The sequence below is a fragment of the Nomascus leucogenys genome, chromosome 13 (genome assembly GCF_006542625.1).
Source record: "Nomascus leucogenys isolate Asia chromosome 13, Asia_NLE_v1, whole genome shotgun sequence".
In the NCBI taxonomy this organism is placed as follows: domain Eukaryota; kingdom Metazoa; phylum Chordata; class Mammalia; order Primates; family Hylobatidae; genus Nomascus; species Nomascus leucogenys.
Window position 1 is genome coordinate 16292265 of NC_044393.1, and position 20205 is coordinate 16312469.

General features: G+C 51.0%; 1 protein-coding gene across 8 annotated transcripts in view; it reads left to right on the top strand.

The window, feature by feature from the left end:
• The window catches only part of SULF2 (sulfatase 2), a 130223-nt gene that overhangs the window by 11911 nt on the left and 98107 nt on the right, over window positions 1-20205 (top strand). For 7 of the 8 annotated variants that reach the window (XM_030825251.1, XM_030825253.1, XM_030825255.1 and 4 more), the window contains one exon: window positions 17448-17722. In XM_030825251.1, coding sequence (XP_030681111.1) covers window positions 17548-17722 — 175 coding nt within the window. In that variant the 5' untranslated portion in view covers window positions 17448-17547. Of the gene's footprint in view, window positions 1-10719; window positions 10739-17447; window positions 17723-20205 lie in introns of those variants that run through there. The other variant, XM_030825254.1, reaches the window with a different exon arrangement.

The window sequence follows — 20205 nt, forward strand, 5'->3', positions numbered from 1 at the left end:
CTTCCTGAAGGAGGGTTTCCATCCCAATGTGACAAATGCACCCCTGCTTTTTCTTTCTGCCCTTGACACTTTATTTGACAGTTGGGGACATGGTGAGAAAGTCTAATTGACTGGCCTTGGTCACATGATCACCCCTTGGCAGAGAGGACGGGGGCATCTTGGCAGAGGGGAGGGAGTCCTCAAAAGGAAGCTGGGGTGCTGTCAAAAGAAGGGGACCAGATGGACAAAAATAGTTAGAAATCTCTGCACCGCCCCTGCATAGGTGACTCCACCCCTGGCAGAGCAATGAACATTTTAAAACGAATGAATGGACTTTGAAAGTCCAGTGTAAGTGGAATGCCCAAACCTGTGTGGCAGCTTCTCCAGCTCCGGGGCCCCATAGCCCAGGTGCTGCTGGGGGTCTGGAAGCTTCTCTCCACTTTATGGGGCAAAGTCAACTCCTAGAACCCCTGCCATGCCTTGATTTCCCCCTCCAGAAGATGGGGGCAGTTTGCTTCTGGCTCCTGAAAGGAGAGCATGCGTGGTAATGAGGGACCTGGGCTCAATGCCTGCACTCCCTCCTCTCAGACCCCGCCTCGCCAGTGAGACCGCCTTCCACCCCCATGCCTGGTGACACCCAGTGAGTCCCCGCGGCAGGGGAGGCTGCTAGTAGGAAAAACTGATCCAGACTCATCCCAGCTCGCAGAGCCTCTGACCCGGGCTTTCCTCCCACTTGCCGGTCTATTTCCGGCTGCTAATTAGATTGCACAGCACGCCACGTTGGGAAGCTGACCTGTCGTTCCAAAGGCACTCCACTTGCATCTCCAAATGTAGCGGGTGATTTGGTAAAAGTTGCTTCTGACTCCTTCCCCTGGCTTCTGAAATAATTGTAAGCGTCGGGCTGTTTCCAAGGTGAGCTAATGAACAGCTCTTCTGCTAATAGCAGGGGCAAGCTGGCTGAGGACGGCACGCTCGCCTGTGGATTGGGTGAAAAGGAAAGAAGTAATTGGATTATTAATACCAAGCCGTCAAAATACCTTTTATTCCTTTTATATTCTTCTCGAAGGAAACGACGGTCTCTGGAAACATAAATACATGTTCTGTGGGGGTAAGCAGGGCTAAGAAAATGTGGGGCTGAAAAGGGGGAGGGGGTTAAAAAGGTGGAATTGTCAGCCCTCACTGTGGCAGTCTACACTGAGAACCAGCCCACAATTAGGCGTGAATAATGACTGTGTTCAAGTCGGACTTTATTGCTTTTGGCCAAAGGCCTTTTGCAGAAATAACTTTGTAACTCCCTGCCAGGGAAGCTTTTGTCCACAGCTGAGACAAAGGAACAAAGAACAGAGGTGGGAATTTCTGTATCTGATTTCTATTTCCTCTAAACAGCCAGAAAGGACAGTGGGTGTGGCCTGCCCAGAAGGCATGGGCTGGGGCAAAGGGGTGTCCAGCCTCCTGTGGGCCACACTGCTGTGCTCAGCTGTACCATGTTGGTTTCATTCTGCACATTCCCACCCCAGGGCCTTTGCACTTACTTCCTCCGTTGCATAGAAAGCATTTTGCCCACAACTGGCTTCTCACCTACCTCTGCTCTCAGCTCAGATGCCACTTCCTTATGCCACCTCCTCATGCCAGAAAGGCCTTTCCCAATTTACTGTCCATCCTATCACCTGACAGCTTCCTCCAAAGCTCTTAAGACAATCTGAAATTCGTCTTCATTCATTCATTTTCTCCTCCACCAAGGTGTCACAGCTCCGTGAGGACAGAGGCCTGGCCTGCCTTGTGGCCACTGCTGTTTCTTAGCATGTGGCACATAGTAGGTGCTCAGAAAAGATTGAATAGCTTGGAAGAGTTGCACATAGCTGCCAGGCCAAGCTCCAGTGGGGCTTTATGGAGCCCACTCAGTGCTTAAAATAGGTTGAAAGTTTTTACTTTGGAAATGGTGTTTCCAGTGTAGTCCAGGCACCACCCTGTCTCTTATCCTAAATCTAGGCCACTTCACTCACTCAGGTCTCCTGCCTGACCCTTGGACACATTTGCATATTTGTCCCTGCTTTAGACAAAGGCCACTGCAGACAGATATCTCTCTCCAAAGGTCACCAGACAACATCCAGACTTCTTGCAATGTGAAGTCTTGTGCCAGACCGCTGGCCTCCACCAAGCAGGTCCCATTGACTGGATCAAGGTGTAGTCTTCATCTTAGCAGCCCCCGCACAGGGCGTAAATGGTGTTGATCTCATCATAAGCAGGTCATGGCGGGAGGAGGGTCGGGCAGGAGACCTGAGTGAGTGAAGTGGCCTAGATTGAGGATAAGAGACGGGTGGGGCCTGGACTACATTGGAAATGCCATTTCCAAAGTGAAAACTTTCAACTTTTCCTTTTCTGCTCTCCTCCAAGCCTCTGGGTCATCAAGGAGGGAATCGCATGAACTCCTCCTTCATAGTCTTCAAGGAGACCTACTCCCAATGTAAGGGGAAGTGCAGAGGCCTTGGCAAGCAAGAATGTAACCACAATGTCATTGCCTTTATACTGTTGCCATCTAAGTGTGGCAGGGGTTCTCACCTAGGGGCAGTTTTGCCCCCTCGGGGGAGGGACATTTGGCAGTGTCTGGAGATATTTTTGATTGTCACAACTGGGGTAGGTGCTACTTGCATCTAATGGACAGAGGCCAGGAACGCTGCTGAACACCCTGTGATACACAGCACAGTCCCCCATCAAAGAATGATCCTGCCCACGTGGCAGTAATGCCAAGGTTGAGAGACCCAGGTTTATGGCAATGGGTGCTGGTTCCTCCAAGATAGACTTTTCTTTCTAAATAAATTTACTGAAATAAGGGAATGAATGAATGAATGAATGAATTTAGGCACAGATTTGGGTATCCTACTTATACCAGACTTTTAAAAATTCATTTATTCTGAGACCCTGGCATATGGGATGGAGCACAGAGGGTAATGATCAGCCCTGTCGTCCCTTTCGGAGCAGATCAGGCTGTACCATTTGCCTCAAAATCAGGAGCCCCTGCCCTGGAAGCTGCCATCTTGCCAGAAACTTCCTGAGGAGCTGCCTGTAAAAAAACTCTAGCAGCAGTTGATTCTGGCCCAGGTGGAGAAGCTGTGTTATCCCAGGCGGAGTTCCGGCAGGTTGGGAGATGTTTCCAGGTGTCCTGCCCAGCCAGGCATGATTAGCATCCTTCCCAGCCTGGCCCTGGAGCCCTGGCCCAGCACCCCCATTTGAAGCCTGCAGAGCCTCATCATCACCGCCGCCCCCCCCCAGCCCCCGCCCCATCCTGCCACTGACAAGCCAATACCTGTCTGATGAGAGGGGCTCCCAGGGACAGCAGTCTTCCCTCCTGGACTCTAGGGCAACCTCTATGTTGATGGCGGCTTTGAGCACAGGGCTCAAGGGCAGAGCCTGAGTTGGAAAATTTCTCGCCTCTGCAGAAGGGAAGAGCTGGGGGAGTTTGGGGCCTTTTCCCCAAATAAGGTCTTATTCTTCTGTGGGGTTTTCTGGGTTTGTTAGGTGGCTTCCTTTCTACTTAAAAATAAGCTGGGGGTGGTTAAAAAATGGGAAGAAATCAATGTTTCCAGCGTACATAGAACTGAGCAGATGTGTTATCTAGAATAAGGAGGAGAGGTTGTTACTGTGACTCTAGGTCCCAGTACGAGCCCTTCAGTTCACCCTTCTGCCCTGCTCAGAACCCCCTGGACCTGACGTCGTGGCTTTAACCCATTTGGGTCATGTGAGAAGGAAGAGTGCCCACCCAGGACTTTCCAAGGCTCAGGGATTCTTTGAAATGGGCGTGAGCACAAACGCCCAACCCTGACAGCCAGGGATCAGATCAGGTTTCACTTCCTAAGAGGGACGATGTACTGCAGGGGAGGCCCACGTGGCTGCCCCAGGCCTGGCCAGCCTCTGTGACCCAGCAGGACTGACTGTTTTCCAGGATGGCCACACGGTACCCTGCAGGCTCATCCATGGTAGGACCTTGATGCTCCTCTGTCGAGAGGTGGGTCTGTGTCCCCTCCCCTTGAATCTGGCCAGACGTGTGTAGCCCTGGTGGAAGGAACACCATGGGACAGCAGAAAAGATGAGGCAGCTCCCCCTGGATCACTGGGACCCTCACTGTTGTGTAAGAAATCAGACCCCACTGCAAGGCTGCCATGCTGTGAGGAAGCCCAAACCACACTGAGGCCACATGGAGGTGCCCACTCCGCAGCCCCTCCCAAGCTCCCAACTGACTGCCAGCAACAACTGCCAGACAAGCCAAGGCCCTGCTGAGCCTTCTCAGTGGTGGCCTCAGATGTTACAAAGCAGAGACCAGCCCTTCCTGCCATGTCCTGTGCAAGTTCCTAATCAGGAGCCTCTGAGAATAAAAGAAAGATTTTAATTCACCACTAAGTTTTGCAGTAAATTGTTACACAGTATTAGTATTAGTAACTGGAGCATTCAGCCAATTCCAGTCTTCCCACCGTGCAGTTATTCATTCATTCACTGAACAATATTCAGAAACCATCCACCTCTTGCCCCTTCCTTGCTCCCACTTAGTCATCTCAGTGGCCTCCCTATGCCTACCCTCATGCCCTGCAGTCTGTTCCCTTCACATAGTCAGAAGGATTCTGTTAAAACCTACATCAGGGCTGGGCATGGTGGCTCATGCTTGTAATCCCAGCTCTTTAGGAGGCTGAGGTGAGAGGACTGTTTGAGTCCAGGAGTTCAACACCAGCCTGGGCAACATAGTGAGACCTCATCTCTACCAAAAATTTAAAAAGTAATCGGACATGGTTGTCCTCACCTGCAGTCCCAGCTGCTTGGGAGGCTGAGGTGGGAAGACTGCCTGAGCCTGGGAAATGGAGGTTGCAATGAGCTATGTTCGTGCCACTGCACTCCAGCCTGGGTGACAGAGCAGGACTCTGTCTCAAAAAAAAAAAAAGAGAAACTACACCAGATCACATCACCTGCAAGCTAGAACCCCCCAGCCCCCTTCACTCAGCTCTGCGCCGCCATGCTTGCCCCCTTTCCGGCCTTCCCTCAGGCATCTTCCTACCTCAGGACAGTCGCGCTTTCTGTTCCCTGTGCCTAGGATGCTCTTTCCCTAAATATCCAGAAGGCATGTTCCCTCCCCTCCTGCAGGGATCCACCCAATTGTCATCTCTCAGGCCTTTGCTGCCCACCCTATTTAAAGTTACCCCCTCACTCCCTAGCACTCCAGCCTCCCTCCTTAGGACTTGATTTCCTTGGGACACGTTGCCGCATATGCTGTGTAATTTATTTTGGTGTCTGATCCATGAAGCATTGTTTTTCCTGATTCCCAGCACTGAAGAATAGGGCCGGGAGCATAGTAGGTGCTCAGGAAATCTTGGTTGCCTATCTGGAAGAATTAGTACCTCGGCTCTGCCAGGAGCTGGGGCTGTGGCGTCAGGCAACCAAGAGACAGCCTCTGCCCATGCAAGCTTCTGGTGGAGGGATGATCCTCTACAAAATAAAAACCCAGGCCAGGTGCAGTGGTTCACGCCTGTAATCCCAGCACATTGGGAGGCCAAGGTGGGCAGATGACTTAAGGTCAGGAGTTCGAGACCAGCCTGGCCAACATGGTGAAACCCTGTCTCTACTAAAAAAAAAAAAAAAAATACAAAAATTAGGCAGGCGTGGCCGGGCACGGTGGCTTATGCCTGTAATCCCAGCACTTTGGAAGGCCGAGGCGGGTGGATCACAAGGTCAGGAGATCGAGACCATTCTGGCTAACACAGTGAAACCCTGTCTCTACTAAAAATACAAAAATATTAGCCAGCCTGTAGTTCCAGCTACTCAGGAGGCAGAGGCAGGAGAATCACTTGAACCCAGGAGATGGAGGTTGCAGTGAGCCGAGATCACGCTACTGCACTCCAGCCTGGGCGACAGAGTGAAACTCCATCTCAAAAAAAAAAAAAAAAAAATGAGGCAGGCGTGGTGGCAGGTGCCTATAATCCCAGCTACCCAGGAGGCTGAGGCAGGAGAATCACTTGAACCTGGGAGGTGGAGGTTGCAGTGAGCCAAGGTCGCGCCACTGTACTCCAGCCTGTATGTCAGAGTGAGACTCCATCTCAAAAAAAAAAAAAAAAAAACCCCACAAACTCAGGCCAGAGAGTAAATAGAGGAATCACAAGTTATAAGTGCTCTGAAGAGAGCAGTGCTGGGACTGGGGGTGGGAGTGACAGAGCAGGGCCTGCTTCAGGGACAGAGGTCCAGGGAAGGCTCAAATCACAGCCAGGGTGGCCGAGTCAGGTCCAAAATTTGTGATTCCCACACCCACGTTCCTTCCGCTTTTCCACACTACCTTCTCTTATCAGTTGTCAAAGAAGGATGGGCGAGTTGGCCCTCAATAAGGCAGAGAGTTGGGCACAGGCCGAGAAGGCCTAGCGTGGGCTGGCAGGCCATGCCCTGAGGCCTCTGTTCACACAGGCACAAGGTGGCCCGGAAGCCACTTGAGTCAGCCCTCTGCCTCCAGCCCGCCCCCCCATTTGGGTTCATTTGGTTGCAAGTGACAGAGCAACTAGGAATGACCTAATTGAAAAAAAGGAATTTCAGTCCTGATCTTGAAGAGTCAAAGTATGGGGAAACTGACCTACAAAGAAAACAGAAACTAGTTAAAGAGAAAGAGGAATTTATTGGGCCTGAAACAAAGAACCCAACCCAAATCTTCCTGTTTCAGGCTGGGCTGGATCCAGGTGTCCAGTGCTGTTAAGTCTCAAGTATGGTGCCTTTCACAGCACTGCTGTGTTCAGTGTGCTGGCTTCATTCCCAACCCCACTCAAGACAAAGTGGCGTCACTGTCTTCCTTGGTCCTCACATTGGAATCACATGGAGTGAGTTAGCCAGTTGTAAAGACTGGATGCCTCTTCCTGACCAGTCAGGCCAAAGGGCCTGGATTACTCTGGCCCGTCACTGAGGCAAGGGGTGGGGAGGCTCTGATTGGCCCAGGTCTAGGATCCCACGATCTAGCATTGTAGCTCCAGAACTGGAGCCTAATTTGAACTTTGTGGACCAAGGGTGGGGAGAAAAGGATCCCCCAATATATATATATATTTTTTTTTGAGACAGAGTCTTGCTCTGTCGCCTAGGCTGGAGTGCAGTGGCGTGATCTCAGCTCAATTCTCCTGCCTCGGCCTCCCGGGTAACTGAGATTACAGGCACATGTCACCATACCTGGCTAATTTTTGTTTTTTTTTGAGACACGGTCTTGCTCTGTCGCCTAGGCTGGAGTGCAGTAGCGCAATCTTGGCTCACTGCAAGCTCCACCTCCCGGGTTCACGCCGTTCTCCTGCCTCAGCCTCCTAAGTAGATAGGACTACAGGCATGTGCCACCACGCCTGGCTAATTTTGTATTTTTAGTAGAGATGGGGTTTCACCACATTAGCCAGGATGGTCTCGATCTCCTGACCTCATGATCCACCCTCCGCGGCCTTCCAAAGTGCTGGGATTACAGGTGTGAGCCACTGCGCCCAGCCTAATTTTTGTATTTTTAGTAGAGATGGGGTTTCACCATATTGGCTAAGCTGATCTCAAACTCCGGACCTCAAGTGATCCACCTGCCTTGGCCTCCCAAAGAGCTGGGATTACAGGCGTAAGCCACCACACCCGGCCTCAGATCCCCAAGAAAATTGGGAGCTGTTATAGAAAGGAGGTGAGATAATCCTGGGTGGCCCAAACCTAGCAGAGAACACAAGCCAGCATTTATTGGGCACTTGCTGCATACAGACCTGTTGAAAGGCTCCGTGCATGTTAAACCATCCACTCTGTAGGCAAGTGCTGTAGGTGTCCTCATTTTCCAGATGAAGTCACTGAGAAGATGAGGTTCAGACACTTACTTGCCCAACCTTTAGTAAGTGGTGGAGCTGAGATCCAAACCCAGGCAGGCTAGCTCTAGATCCTACCCCTCTCCTACTCAGCATGTTCCCTGCTGCATTTTCCCCCAAGTAAGTATCAGGCTGTTTGCGTACCTCTGTCCGCTCTGTTTGTCAGCTCTGTGAGAATCGAGAGTTTTGTCTTTTTTTTTTTTTTTTTTTTTTTACTGATCACGAAACAGTACAAGGCAAGTGGCAGATGCTCAGGTATTTGAGGGTGTGAATTATATGGCCTGTCAAACATCTACCCACTTGACATACAAAACATTTTGGTGCTCAGCTTCCTAAGACTTGAATATATTGTTTTTAAATTTCCTTTGTGCTCTAACTTTAATCCATGGCCACTCTGTTCTCACAGCTTGCCTGTGGTTTGCCATTATTTCCAGTCCTCTTTTCTGATCGTTCTCACATGTAGCTGGAGTCTTTCAGCTCCAGCTTTTCCTATGTTGACTTAGAATATCACTTCCAGAAGGGCAGGGAGTTTTCTTTTCACTGCTTTATCCACAGTGCCAAGAACTGTGCCTGGCACACACGAGCCTTCAGGAATTTCTTGTTACATCAATAGTTAGGCAGGTAACTGGGTTCCTAAGCCCTGCATTTTTGCCCTACAATCTTTATGCCCTAATTTCCTTTCCAGATCATGAGCCTTTGTCTTGAAACCTGATCTTTCCCTCCTCCCTCTGAATGACCCTTCTATTGTCGCCTGCCCTGTTCTTGAGAGCCGGCTTGGTTCTCTGCCTCCATTTGGAAGTCCAAGAACAGGCAAGGAGAGCCACAAGATGGCCTGGACCTAGGTAGGAGAGACAGGGAGAAGCTGTGGCCCATAGGTTACAGGAGCTTCTGTCCTTTTTTGACGGCCCCAAAGAGGAGGAGAGAAGGCTGGGGAAAGCCTATAGCCAAGAAGAAGGGGAGACACAGGCGAGTGTAAAGTTTAACAGATGTGCATGTGTCATCCCCTGTCTAGACAGCTTCTGGGCTTGTGAGGTTTGGGACCACACTTTTCCATCCCTCCAGGGGCCTCTCTCTCTTTCCTCTGCCTGCTCTTTGCCCAAACTGTTTCTCCTGCCTGAAGCATCCTGTCCTCCACCATCCTCTTCACGGGCTATCCAGGTCCTGTGGATTCTTCAGAACTTTGCTCCTGGTAGGCTGCTCAGTTTAGGCTAAGTACTCCTCCAGGAAGCCCTCCCTGACTGCTCCCAGGCCAGCAGTTTCCCCTTTCCTCTTACTGTTTATGCAACATGCTTAACCTCAGTCCCTTGTATCACTTGTTGCTTTCCAAGTCAGCATAAGTGTCAAAAGAGTAGGCTCTGGGGTCAGAATGTCTGTGTGCAAATAGCCATGCTGGCTGGCTTTGTCTGTCACTTGGAGGTGGCACATCCAAGTGAACCTCCCAGGGGACAGGGAAGAGTGGATTACTGTTGTAATTGAGCAGGGTTCTCCTATGCCTCACATATAGCAGGCCCTTAATAAATATTTGTAAAGTAAATGAAGGAAGAGAGAAATGATCAGGCTCCCTGGACCACCTGGGGAGGCCCCCAGGTCTGTTGCTGGGCTCTGGCCCCAGCCCATGGGACGTATCTGCACACCCACAATTTCCTTTCTTCCCACCTCTCATGGGTGTTTCCCGTCTGACCAATGCCGCCTTCTGCCTCTGGCCCCTTCTTCCTCTCCCACCACCTCAACTGCCTAATTATTACCAAACTTCTCTCTCTTCCTCTTTTTTTTTTTCTTTTTTTTTTTAGACAGTGTCGCTCTGTCACCCAGGCTGGAGTACAGTGGCTTGATCTCGGCTCACTGCAAGCTCCGCCTCTGAGTTCACGCTATTCTCCTGCCTCAGCCTCCCGAGTAGCTGGGACTACAGGCGCCCGCCACCACACCCGGCTATTTTTTTGTATTTTTTTTTTTTTTTAGTAGAGACGGGGTTTCACCGTGTTAGCCAGGATGGTCTCGATCTCCTGACCTCGTGATCCGCCCGCCTTGGCCTCCCACAGTGCTGGGATTACAGGCGTGAGCTGCCGCGCCCAGCCCTCTCTCCTCCTCTTGTTGGATTTGGAGGTGGAGAGAAGATGGGAAGGGAGGACCAAAGGGACAGTATTCAGCACCCATGCTGCACGACACTGGGCAGGTTCTGGAGCCTGTCCGTGCCTTATCTTCCTTGTCTGTAAATGGAGCATCCCAACTCACAAGGTGGTTTGTAAGGGTGGCATGAGGTCACACACTAAAAGTGCTTAGAATTGTGCAGGGCCCCTGATGTTAGCTATCATTCATTGTTGTTGTTCTGTGGTGTTTCCTGTTTTGGTCTGGGTGCTCCCTGTTGCAAATGACAGCCCTAATTCGGACTCTCTTAAGCCGCAAAGGGCACTTATTTGAGCCTGTACCTGGCTACAAGATGCAACTTGGTCCACCCATTGTCACCAGCATCCTCTCTCGGGCTCCATCCAATGGGCGGCCACCATCAGCACCAGATTCACCCCTCCTGGCACCCAGCACAGTCTCCTCCAGCCTCCAGGACTCCCTCTCGCTTATTGGCCAGACTTGGGTCACATGTCTGCCCCAGGACCAATCGCTGAAGCTGGAGATGGAATTGCTGATTGGCTCCACCTGGCTCACATGATCCGCCCTGCAGTCAAACTATATATAAGGGGTGGGGGGAATAAGAGCACCTGTGGCCTCAAAGCACTAATAGGGGTCGTTACCAGGAGACAGGAGATAATTCTTTGTTAAGCCAGTAAATATTTTGAATGCCTGCTATGCCCCAAGCACTGTTTTAATTGTTGAAGATATAGATCTGAACAAAAATGACAAAAACCTGCACCTTCAGGGGGCTGATATTCTGCTGGAGGACACCCGCAAAGAAGTAAGGGAGCTAGTTGTGACAGGTGGTAAGTGCTACTGGGGAGGGCAGAGATTTCGGTTTTAACCTGCCAAGGTGCAATTTGAGCAAAGACCTGAGGAGGGGGAAGAAGGGATGGTGAAGATAACCTGAGTGAAGGCTCCAGGCAGAGGGAGCAGCAAGTTCAAGGGCCCCGGGGTGGGGTGTGCTAGCATGTGCAAGGAACAGTGCAGAGACCGTGTGGCTGGAGCCAGGTGTGCAAGGGAGAGAGGGGAAGGCAATAAGGTCGGAGAGGTGATGGAGCAGGTTGGGTGGGTTCTTGTAGCCCCTTTGGAGGGTTTTTGCATTCTACTCTGCATGGGATGGAAGTTATTGAAGGCTGTTCAGTGGAGGAAGGCAGGCCTTTGCTTTTGTTTTAACAGGATCTGTCTGGCTGCTTGATGGAAGGAACGAGGTAGAAGCAGGGAAACCACTTAGGAGGCTGTTGGAATCCAGGCAGGATTCTCCTATCACTGAACACTGTGCCTCATAGGAGGCCCTTCATACATATTTGTAAAGTGAAAGGAGGAAGAGAGAAATGATCAGGTTCTCTGGACCACCTGGGGAGGCCGCTAGGTCTGTTGCGGGGCTCTGGCCCCAGCACGTGGGACATATCTGCACACCCACAGTTTTCTTTCTTCCCGCCTCTCATGGACATTTCCCATCTGACCAGTGCCTCCTTCTGCCTCTGGCCCCTTCTTCCTCTCCCACCACCTCAGCTGCCTGATTGTCCCCAAACTTCTCTCTCCTTCTGTTGTTGGATTTGGAGATCCTCAGAGGAAAACAGCCCATCTGGATCTTTATAAACAGGTCTGGATGAGGTCCCAGGTGTTTGTTCGCCGCCGTGGTTTGTGGCATTGGGAAGGTGAGGGCATCAGTCACTCTGAGACCCGTTCCTCTCTGCAGATCGGCAGAGAAATTGATGTTTCTAAATGCTCAGGACGTTAGGTGTTTCTAGAGATGTCTCCTGGGCTGGCAAGCCCTTTGTCAAGATCCTGAAGAAGATTCAGGATGGAGAGGAGGAGCCAGAGAGACCTGGAAAGGAGCTGGTGGGAAGGAGAGGTGTTGTCCATGGCAGGGATGGAGTGGCAGGCGGCTGGTGCTGCATGAGTTCACTGGGTGCTCTCTCAGTTCAGCCACTTTGAATATTTTACCAAGAAAAAGGAAAAAAAACAAGGCAGAATCCCTTGTGTCATCTTTAATTGATTTCTTCAGCATCCGGAGAGAGACTGGCACGAGGCCAGGAGAAGTCTGAGCCAGGGGAATTCATCAGAAATCGACCCACTGATGACTTGATCTGATGAAATAATTAGCTCCTGTTATTCTCTGGCTTCTGGTGCCGGAGCTTTGACTTCCATCCAGAGGAGAGCGGGTGATAGCTGCCCAGGAGTGGGGGGTGCTCTGAAACCAACATGGGAGCCAGGAACGAAGTCCAGCTGACTGTGCCGCAGGCTCCATCTTTACCCAGCCCAGGGCTCCCAATGAAGGCTGCCCTTCCCAGCCCCCCTGTACCCTGGCATCACAGGCCCAGGGCCAAAAAGGCCCTCAGAGGGCACCTGGCCACCTGGCAAATGAGGAAACTGAGGCTGGGAGACTCTTAGGAACTTGTTCAAAGATCTGCTTCCAGGGGGTCCTGGTTGAGCCGCCCAAATCGGGCCAGACTAGGTTTGAACCCCTTCTCTGCCACTTACCCATATGATCGTGGGAAAGTGATTTTAACTCTCTGTGCCTCAGCTTCTTCATCCATAAAATGGGTGAAATATTGATGGGTGGGTGTGCATATTAATTGGGTTGACACCTGCAAACAGCTCAGAGCAGAGACTGGAGTGTGCTGCAAGCTTTCAGAAAGCTTTTCCTGTGATTGGTTTCTGGTTTCAGAGAGTTGCTATTTGTAGGGCACCCCATCGGAATTCTCCTAATATTAGCACTCCACGTCTGTCTCTCTGAAGGAACATGAATGTGCATTTTAGCACGCTGGCTGGTGCACTCATAGTTTCAAGTGCAAAGCATCCCATAGTGTTTCCTGATGGAGGGACATGGGCCACTGATAATGTATCAATCTGTTTTCACTCTGCTGATAAAGACATACCAGAGACTGGGTAATTTATAAAGAAAAAAATTTAACGGACTCATTGTTCCACGTGGCTGGGGAGGCCTCACAATTGTGGTGGAAGGCGAAAGGCACGTCTTACATGATGGCCGACAAGAGAAGATGAGAACCAAGCAAAAGGGGAAACCCTTTATAAAACCATCAGATCTCATGAGACTTATTCACTACCACGAGAACAGTATGGGGGAAACCACCCCCATGATTCAATTATCTCCAGGTCCCTCCCACAACACGTGGGAATTATGGGAGCTACAATTCAAGATGAGATTTGGGTGGGGACACAGCCAAACCATATCAGATAAACAACATAGTTTGAGGATTACTCTGATTTCGGGTGGTTCAGGGACTGATTTGATGGCTAGAGTTTGTCTCCTTTTCAGCTGTCTCGCAGCCTCCAGTTACCTCCAGCAGGAAGTCTCAGATGGTGCTAATGTGCTTTGACTCCTTTCAACACCTGCTAATCTCACTTCAAAAGAGAGTGCGAGCTCGAGGGCACGCGAAGCCTGGGAAGCTATTTGAATCAAGTTCCACTGATTCAGCTTTCTTTGACTTTTATTTGTACAATTAGCTCTACAGGGAAGCGATGTCCACTTTCCATTTATCTTTGGATAGGAAGTTTTCTTTCCCCAAAACATGTGTTTGTGTTTTTATTTTAAAATGAGGCCATTTAAAGAAGCATGTTAAGGGCTCTGCAGATTCAGCAGAAATCAGGGCCGTGGTCCTTGAATGGAAACAGTTGGGAAATCCGAGTTTCGTGATGAGAAGCCTACACTGACCGGTGAGGGAGGGCAGAATTCACATCCCATCCCTGCCATCTTCTCTCTGAGTGGCCTCAGAACGGTAATGAAACCTCACTTTTCTCTGGGGCTAATAATAGTACTTGCAGGAGGGAGCCTTGGTGGAGGTTGAAGGAGATTCCACGGAGTGCCCGATGCAGGACAGCTGCAGTGGTAGGATCAATCTAATAATGGTTTACACTGTGGAATATGTATTCCAGTTAGTACACATGGCCAGGCTGTAGTCCCAGCACGCTGTATCAACACATTTAATCCTGCACACCCACTTCACAGATGAGGAAACTGAGGCACAAAGGTGTTACTAGCTCAGGGTCTTTCAGCAAGCAACTCCAAAGTCCATGTCCTTAACCATCACACCACGTGGCACAAAGCAGGTGCCCAGCAAACAGTTGCCGCAATGGCTCTGGCTGTCGTGAGGTATATGTTTCTGCAGATGAGACATTGAGAAGGAAGCTGTTGTTCACCCTCTGGTCCCATGAAACTCAGTTCTCATGTCAGACGACTGCATCGAGTGTGTCCCCAGCTCCCCTGAAATTGTGACTCTCTCAGAGCCACCTGGGAAGGAGGCATTGAGCGGAGCCTGCGTCCTGCTCCCAGGGGAGGTGACAGAAGGGAGACGTGCTGTCCTGGCCAGCCTGACATAGGATACAGGTCCCTGAATGAATTAAATTAGGGTGCGCATCAGGACAGCTGGGAGAGTTGATAGAAAGCTGTATTTTCAGAGGCAGATGGGCAAAGGGAGCAAAGAAATGATGCTGCACCCAGGAACTGGTAGCAATAGGAGCCTTACTTTCCCTAGACTTGATGGGGCAAGAGGAGGGAGAGGTGAACTCAGAACTGGAGAGAGACTAGAGCCAGGAGGGGCCCCCGGCAGTAGCTGCATCCACACGCAGAAACACGAAGGCTACTGCCTGGGGAGCTACTGTGTGCGGGAAGAGAATAAGTGCATGGACTTCCCACCACCTCCCATGCTGTAGCCTCCCAGCCAGAAGCCAGAGAGCAAGGATGTGCCGACCGTGCCTTCTATAGAGCTCAGCCTCCCAGGGTGCCAAGCAGAGCTGGGGGAGAAATGGAGCAGGAGGGACCCTTCCTGGGGTTTTTCAGCCATAGCACTGCCCAGAGAACACAGTGGCCAGCTCCTCGTTGGTGTCCATGGAGGGTGGCTGGGGCAAGGCATCAGTGATGGGCGCCTGTGAGCCACGTAGACCCAAGCTATGGCACGGCCCTGCCGAGTCCAGCTTCCCTCACTCTGCGGAGCTCAAAGGACCTTAACAGAACCTCTGTTCCTTTATTTATCTAACTATTTCTTTGTGCCAAAGCCTGGAGACAGCCATGAATAACATAAGCCTGTCTCTGTCCTCAGGGAACTGACCCCCTAGTGGGGAAGAATTGGACAATAAATAAGAAATTGCAGGCTGTAATAGTGATTACAAGAGAAATAAAACCGGTTATAAAATGCAGAGTGCCTGGGTTGGGGGCCCCGCTTTAAATAGGGTGGTCAGGGCAGGCCTCTCTGAGGTGATGACGTTTGCTCTTTTGACAGAAAGAGCCAGGAGTACAAAGCAGGAGTTTTTTGTTGTTGTTGTTGTTTTTGAGACGGAGTCTCGCTCTGTCACCCAGGCTGGAGTGCAATGACATGATCTCGGCTCGCTGCAACCTCCATCTCCCAGGTTCAAGCGATTCTCCTGCCTCAGCCTCCCGAGTAGCTGGGATTACAGGCATGTGCCACCATGCCCAGCTAATTTGTGTATTTTTAGTAGAGATGGGGTTGCACCATTTTGATCAGGCTAGTCTCAAACTCCTGACCTCAGGTGATCCACCTGCCTCGGCCTCCCAAAAGTGCTGGAATTACAGGTGTGATTGTGCCCAGCTGCAGGAGTTATTTTTAAAAGAGCAGGTACAAAGACCCTGGGGCAGAGAGAAGCTTGACTTGTCCATTCAACAGAAAGAAGCCAGTGGGGCTGGAAAGGAGAGGTGGAGGAGAAGTGGGCAGGAGCCAGATCTCACGGGCCCGGGCAGCCCTGGCAAGAAGTTTGCATTTTATCCTGTGAGCCATGAGCAGCCGGGGAAGGTGCGGCAGGTGAGCGCAGGACTGGCACTAAGGTGAGGTGAGTGCCTGGCACTCGCACAACCTGGGAGTGAGCACCCCCTTCAGTCTGTACCTGCACGAGGCACTGTGCCCTCCCCTGCCCAGTGCTGTGATCTGATGTGTATTTTAGGTAGATCCCTCCGGCTGTCCTGGGAAGAATGGAGGATGGGGGCAGGGAAGAGGGAGGCGGGAGACCCCTTAGGCCACCTTGCAGTCCTCAGGAGAGATGAAGCAGACAGCACATCCCCCTGCTGAACCCAGAGCCGTTGCTGAGCCTCTGAGTCATGACTTTGAGCTGATGGCTGGGGTTCCCCCATGGAGGGCAAGGACAAACAGACCCTTTCAAGGTCACAGCGACACAGCCACCCCCACCCCCACGGCACTTGGCTTCCTCCCAGTGCATCTGCAGGCTGTGGCTCTCACTCACGCTCTCTTGTTTTAAATAAATGATACCAAAAGTCTATATCTGGATAGGACTTGAAGGCTCATTTCCTCAAGAAGTGAAAAAATGACCACAGAGAGCAAAGAGCAGGGTGAGATTAGAGACCTGCTTGAGCCAGAGCCGCGTCCTCACCTCCCCGCACCCACCTTCGCTGGTGACCTAGTCTGACCTGGGGCCAGGGGGGTGACTGACGGCACGGTGGCCTGTAGCAGGTCTTCCCCCTCCACCTTTCAGCGCTCAATTTTCTCTATGGTCATTTCGTTTATTCTGCAACTTAAAACTAATAGGCTGGGCACGGTGGCTCACACCTATAACCCCAGCACTTTGGGAGGCCAGGGCAGGTGGATCACCTGAGTTCAGGAGTTCAAGACCAGCCTGGCCAACATGGTGAAACCCCATCTCTACCAAAAATACAAAAAATTAGCCGGGCATGGTGGCAGGTGCCTGTAATCGCAGCTTCTCCAGAGGCTGAGGCAGGAAAATCGCTTGAACCCTGGAGGCAGAGGTCGCAGTGAGCTGAGATGGCGCCATTGCACTTTAGCCTGAGCAACAAGAGCAAAACTCTGGAGTGGGGAAGAAACTAATAGGAATACTTTCTTGCCCAACTACAAGATCCCTTAACAAGGGGCTTTCACGCACATCCCCAGCGGACTGAAATCTTACAACAGCCCTGTCTACCCGTTTTATTCATGGGGAAACCGAGGTTCCAAACGGGCTTGCTCACGGGAAAACTGAGCCAGTGAGTGGAAGATCTGGCACTCACACGTGCCAGTTGTCCAGCCCAAAATGTCCAGCTCCAGGTTCTCGTTTAAACCCCTGATTGAATCCCCCGCTTCTGGGGAGGTGGAACTTCATCTCCCTCACCTCTGTACCCCACGGTGCGGGCAGATGTGAGAGGACCACTAATACCCCCTGAGACCAGCCCACTGCTGTTCGTCTCCCTGGGGACGATTTGTCTGTGGAGTTGGGTGGATTATTCAGAGACGGCTGTTACCTGACTCGGGTCTTGGGCTGCCACCGACACATCAGAGACTCCCTGGATCCAGGGAAGAAATTGTTTCTGCAGAAGTGGCCGCAGAAGGCTTTTCTGCCAGTCTGTTGACCAAGCAAATTGAAAAGACTTTGCTAACTTCAGCGGAGTTCGGTTTTCACTCTGCCATAGCCACCTCTGTTCAAAGAAACTCCCATTGTTCATGCCAGCCACCGTACAAATCATTATGCAAGAATGAGCAGCCGGCAGCCTTGACATAAATATTGACCTGATTCTTCCTCCTCCTCTAGATCTGCGAGTGAAGAGGGACTTGGGAAAAAAAACAAAGCCACAGACGCAACTTCAGACTCCGGCATCCCAAAAGAAGCACCAGATCGGCAAAAAAAGAAGATGGGCCCCCCGAGCCTCGTGCTGTGCTTGCTGTCCGCAACTGTGTTCTCCCTGCTGGGTGGAAGCTCGGCCTTCCTGTCGCACCACCGCCTGAAAGGCAGGTTTCAGAGGGACCGCAGGAACATCCGCCCCAACATCATCCTGGTGCTGACGGACGACCAGGACGTGGAGCTGGGTAAGCCTCAGGGCCCCAGGGTGGCACCTCGGCCCCTCAGTGCAGGGTCCCTGGGTGAGGCTGAGGCTCCTGAGGTGGGGCAGTGGTGTTGATTCGTAGTGCTCACTTTTGAGTACATTGAAACCAAGACACGGGCCACCCACACGTGTTTGGGGTCACAACTGGGTCCTCAAGGTTAGGGGTCTCTACCCTTCTCCAGTTGCAGAACTATTCCTGGATTTCTCCAAAGAGTTAAAGAGAACAGGCTGGGTGCGGTGGCCCACGCCTGTAATCCCAGCACTTTGGGAGGCTGAGGCGGGTGGATCACCTGAAGTCAGGGGTTTGAGACCAGCCTGGCCAACGTGGTGAAACCCCGTCTTTACTAAAACTACAGAAATAAGCCAGGCGTGGTGGCGCACGCCTGTAACCCCAGCTACTGAGGTGACTGAGGCACAAGAATCACTTGAACCCAGGAGAAAGAGTGCAGTGGGTGGAGATCATGCCACTACACTCCAGCCTGGGTGACAGAGTGAGACTCTGTCTCAAAAACAAACAAACAAAAAAGAGACATGAGCCTAGAGCCAGATTTTGGAGGCTGTTGTGGGTTATGGCAAAGACTGCCAATCATTGATCCTGTGAAGGGTGGTCCCTCAGCCTCTGTCCACTCTTAAAGGATAACAGCATGTTGTTGGTGGCAACAAATGTGAAGGTTGACTAGGTTAGCCCTGACAACCTGAATTTGTCTTTTAGCTCCCAGGAAAAGGTAATTTACATAAAACCAAGTTGTTCCTTGCAATGCTTTGTATTAATGATCACAAGTATAGATTTTTTCCTCCGGGAGCTTCTCAGTGCAAAAAGAATTTGTAGCCAGGAAGCAATCAGAGCCCAGAGCTTTTATTGACAATTTGACACATAGGATACCTATCTCCTGGCAGCATTTAGAATGAGGCGCATTTGATAACTATGGGGAGTCTGCAGACTGTGGCCAGAGAGGTGTGTTTTGTTTCTTGCAGAATTTTGCAGAGAGGTCTTGCAGGCAGCACCTAGACCTCAGAGCTTCTTGGCCTCACGTTGTGTAGCCCCGACGCTGTTTCAGCTGTAGTCATGCCTAGAATTTCCGATGCCCTGCACGTTCATTCATTCATCTAGCAGATGTTTATTACGCATTAGTTGCATTCAGTGCGCTGTGTCAGGAGCCAGAGAATTGGGGGAGGCTCATTCCAGGTGAGGAGAACAGGAAATTCAAAGATACTGAGATAGAAATGAGCTCGGTGGTTTGGAGAAAAAAAAAAGCGCCAGGGAGCCGGAGTGGAGGGAGCTGGGGCCGTGATGGAGAGAGATGAGGCTGAGGAGCTGACTTGGCCCAGGTTGCACCAGGCCTTGTGGCCATGGTGGGGGGGCTTTGAGTTTGATTCTTAGTGAAATAGACATGGATGAGGGGGCCTTAAGAAGAGGGAGGCCGTGACCTCACTTAGGTTCCAACAGGATCCCCCAGCTCTTTTGATGAAATTAAATTGCAGGGGTAAGGGCAGAAACACGACACCAATTCGGAGGCCGATGCCGTGATAGGGCAGTGATGATGGAAGCTCAGACCTGGGCGCTGAGACGCGGTCCCACCTGATATATGTTTGGGAAATAAACTGATCAATGGGTTAGGTATGTGGGTTAAGGAAAAGAGACGTTTCAAGGGCAGCTCCTAGATTTGGGGCCCGAATCAACAGGTGAGTGGCTGAATACCCATTCTTAGGAACAACACATTTTTGCAACATGATCCAGCTAAGTCTCATGTCTGAATCTGACTGAATATTGTATCTGTGACTCGTGAATAAAACCAACAGTGCATGCAGATATAAGGAAACCAACAGCATATGCAGATATAAGGAAACCAACAGCGTATGCAGATACAAGGAAACCAACAGCGGGTATGAAGTAGACACAGGAGAGAGGAGAACAAAGAAAGCCGCGGCTGACTTAAAATACAGAGATTTCTTCTCTCCATTTGACAGATGGAAAAACTGAGGCAGAGAGAAGCCACTTGTCCAAGTTTGCACAGCTGGAATGTGATTAAACATGATTTGAGCTGGGTGCCGTGGCTCAACGCCTGTAATCCCAGCATTTTGGGAGCCTGAGGATCACTTGAGGCCAGGAGTTCGAGACCAGCCTGGGCAACATAGTGAGACCCCCGTTTTAACAAAAAATGTAAAAATCAGCCAAGGATGGTGGCACACACCTGTAGTAGCAGCTAATAGGAGGCTGAGGTGGAGGATCACTTGAGCCCAAGAGGTCAAGGCTGCAGTGAGCCTAGGTCACACCACTGTTCTCTAGCCTGGGCAATAGAACAAAACCCCATCTCAGAAAAAAAGAGAAAAATAAGATTTGAACCCAGAACGCATGATCTTAGCCACTGCTCTATTTAGCCAGATTCCTGGGATGGATATTGAGTTGTTTTCAGGTTGGTAGTGTGTGCGTTTGTTAGTTAGTTTTTCACTGTTATGGATATTGTT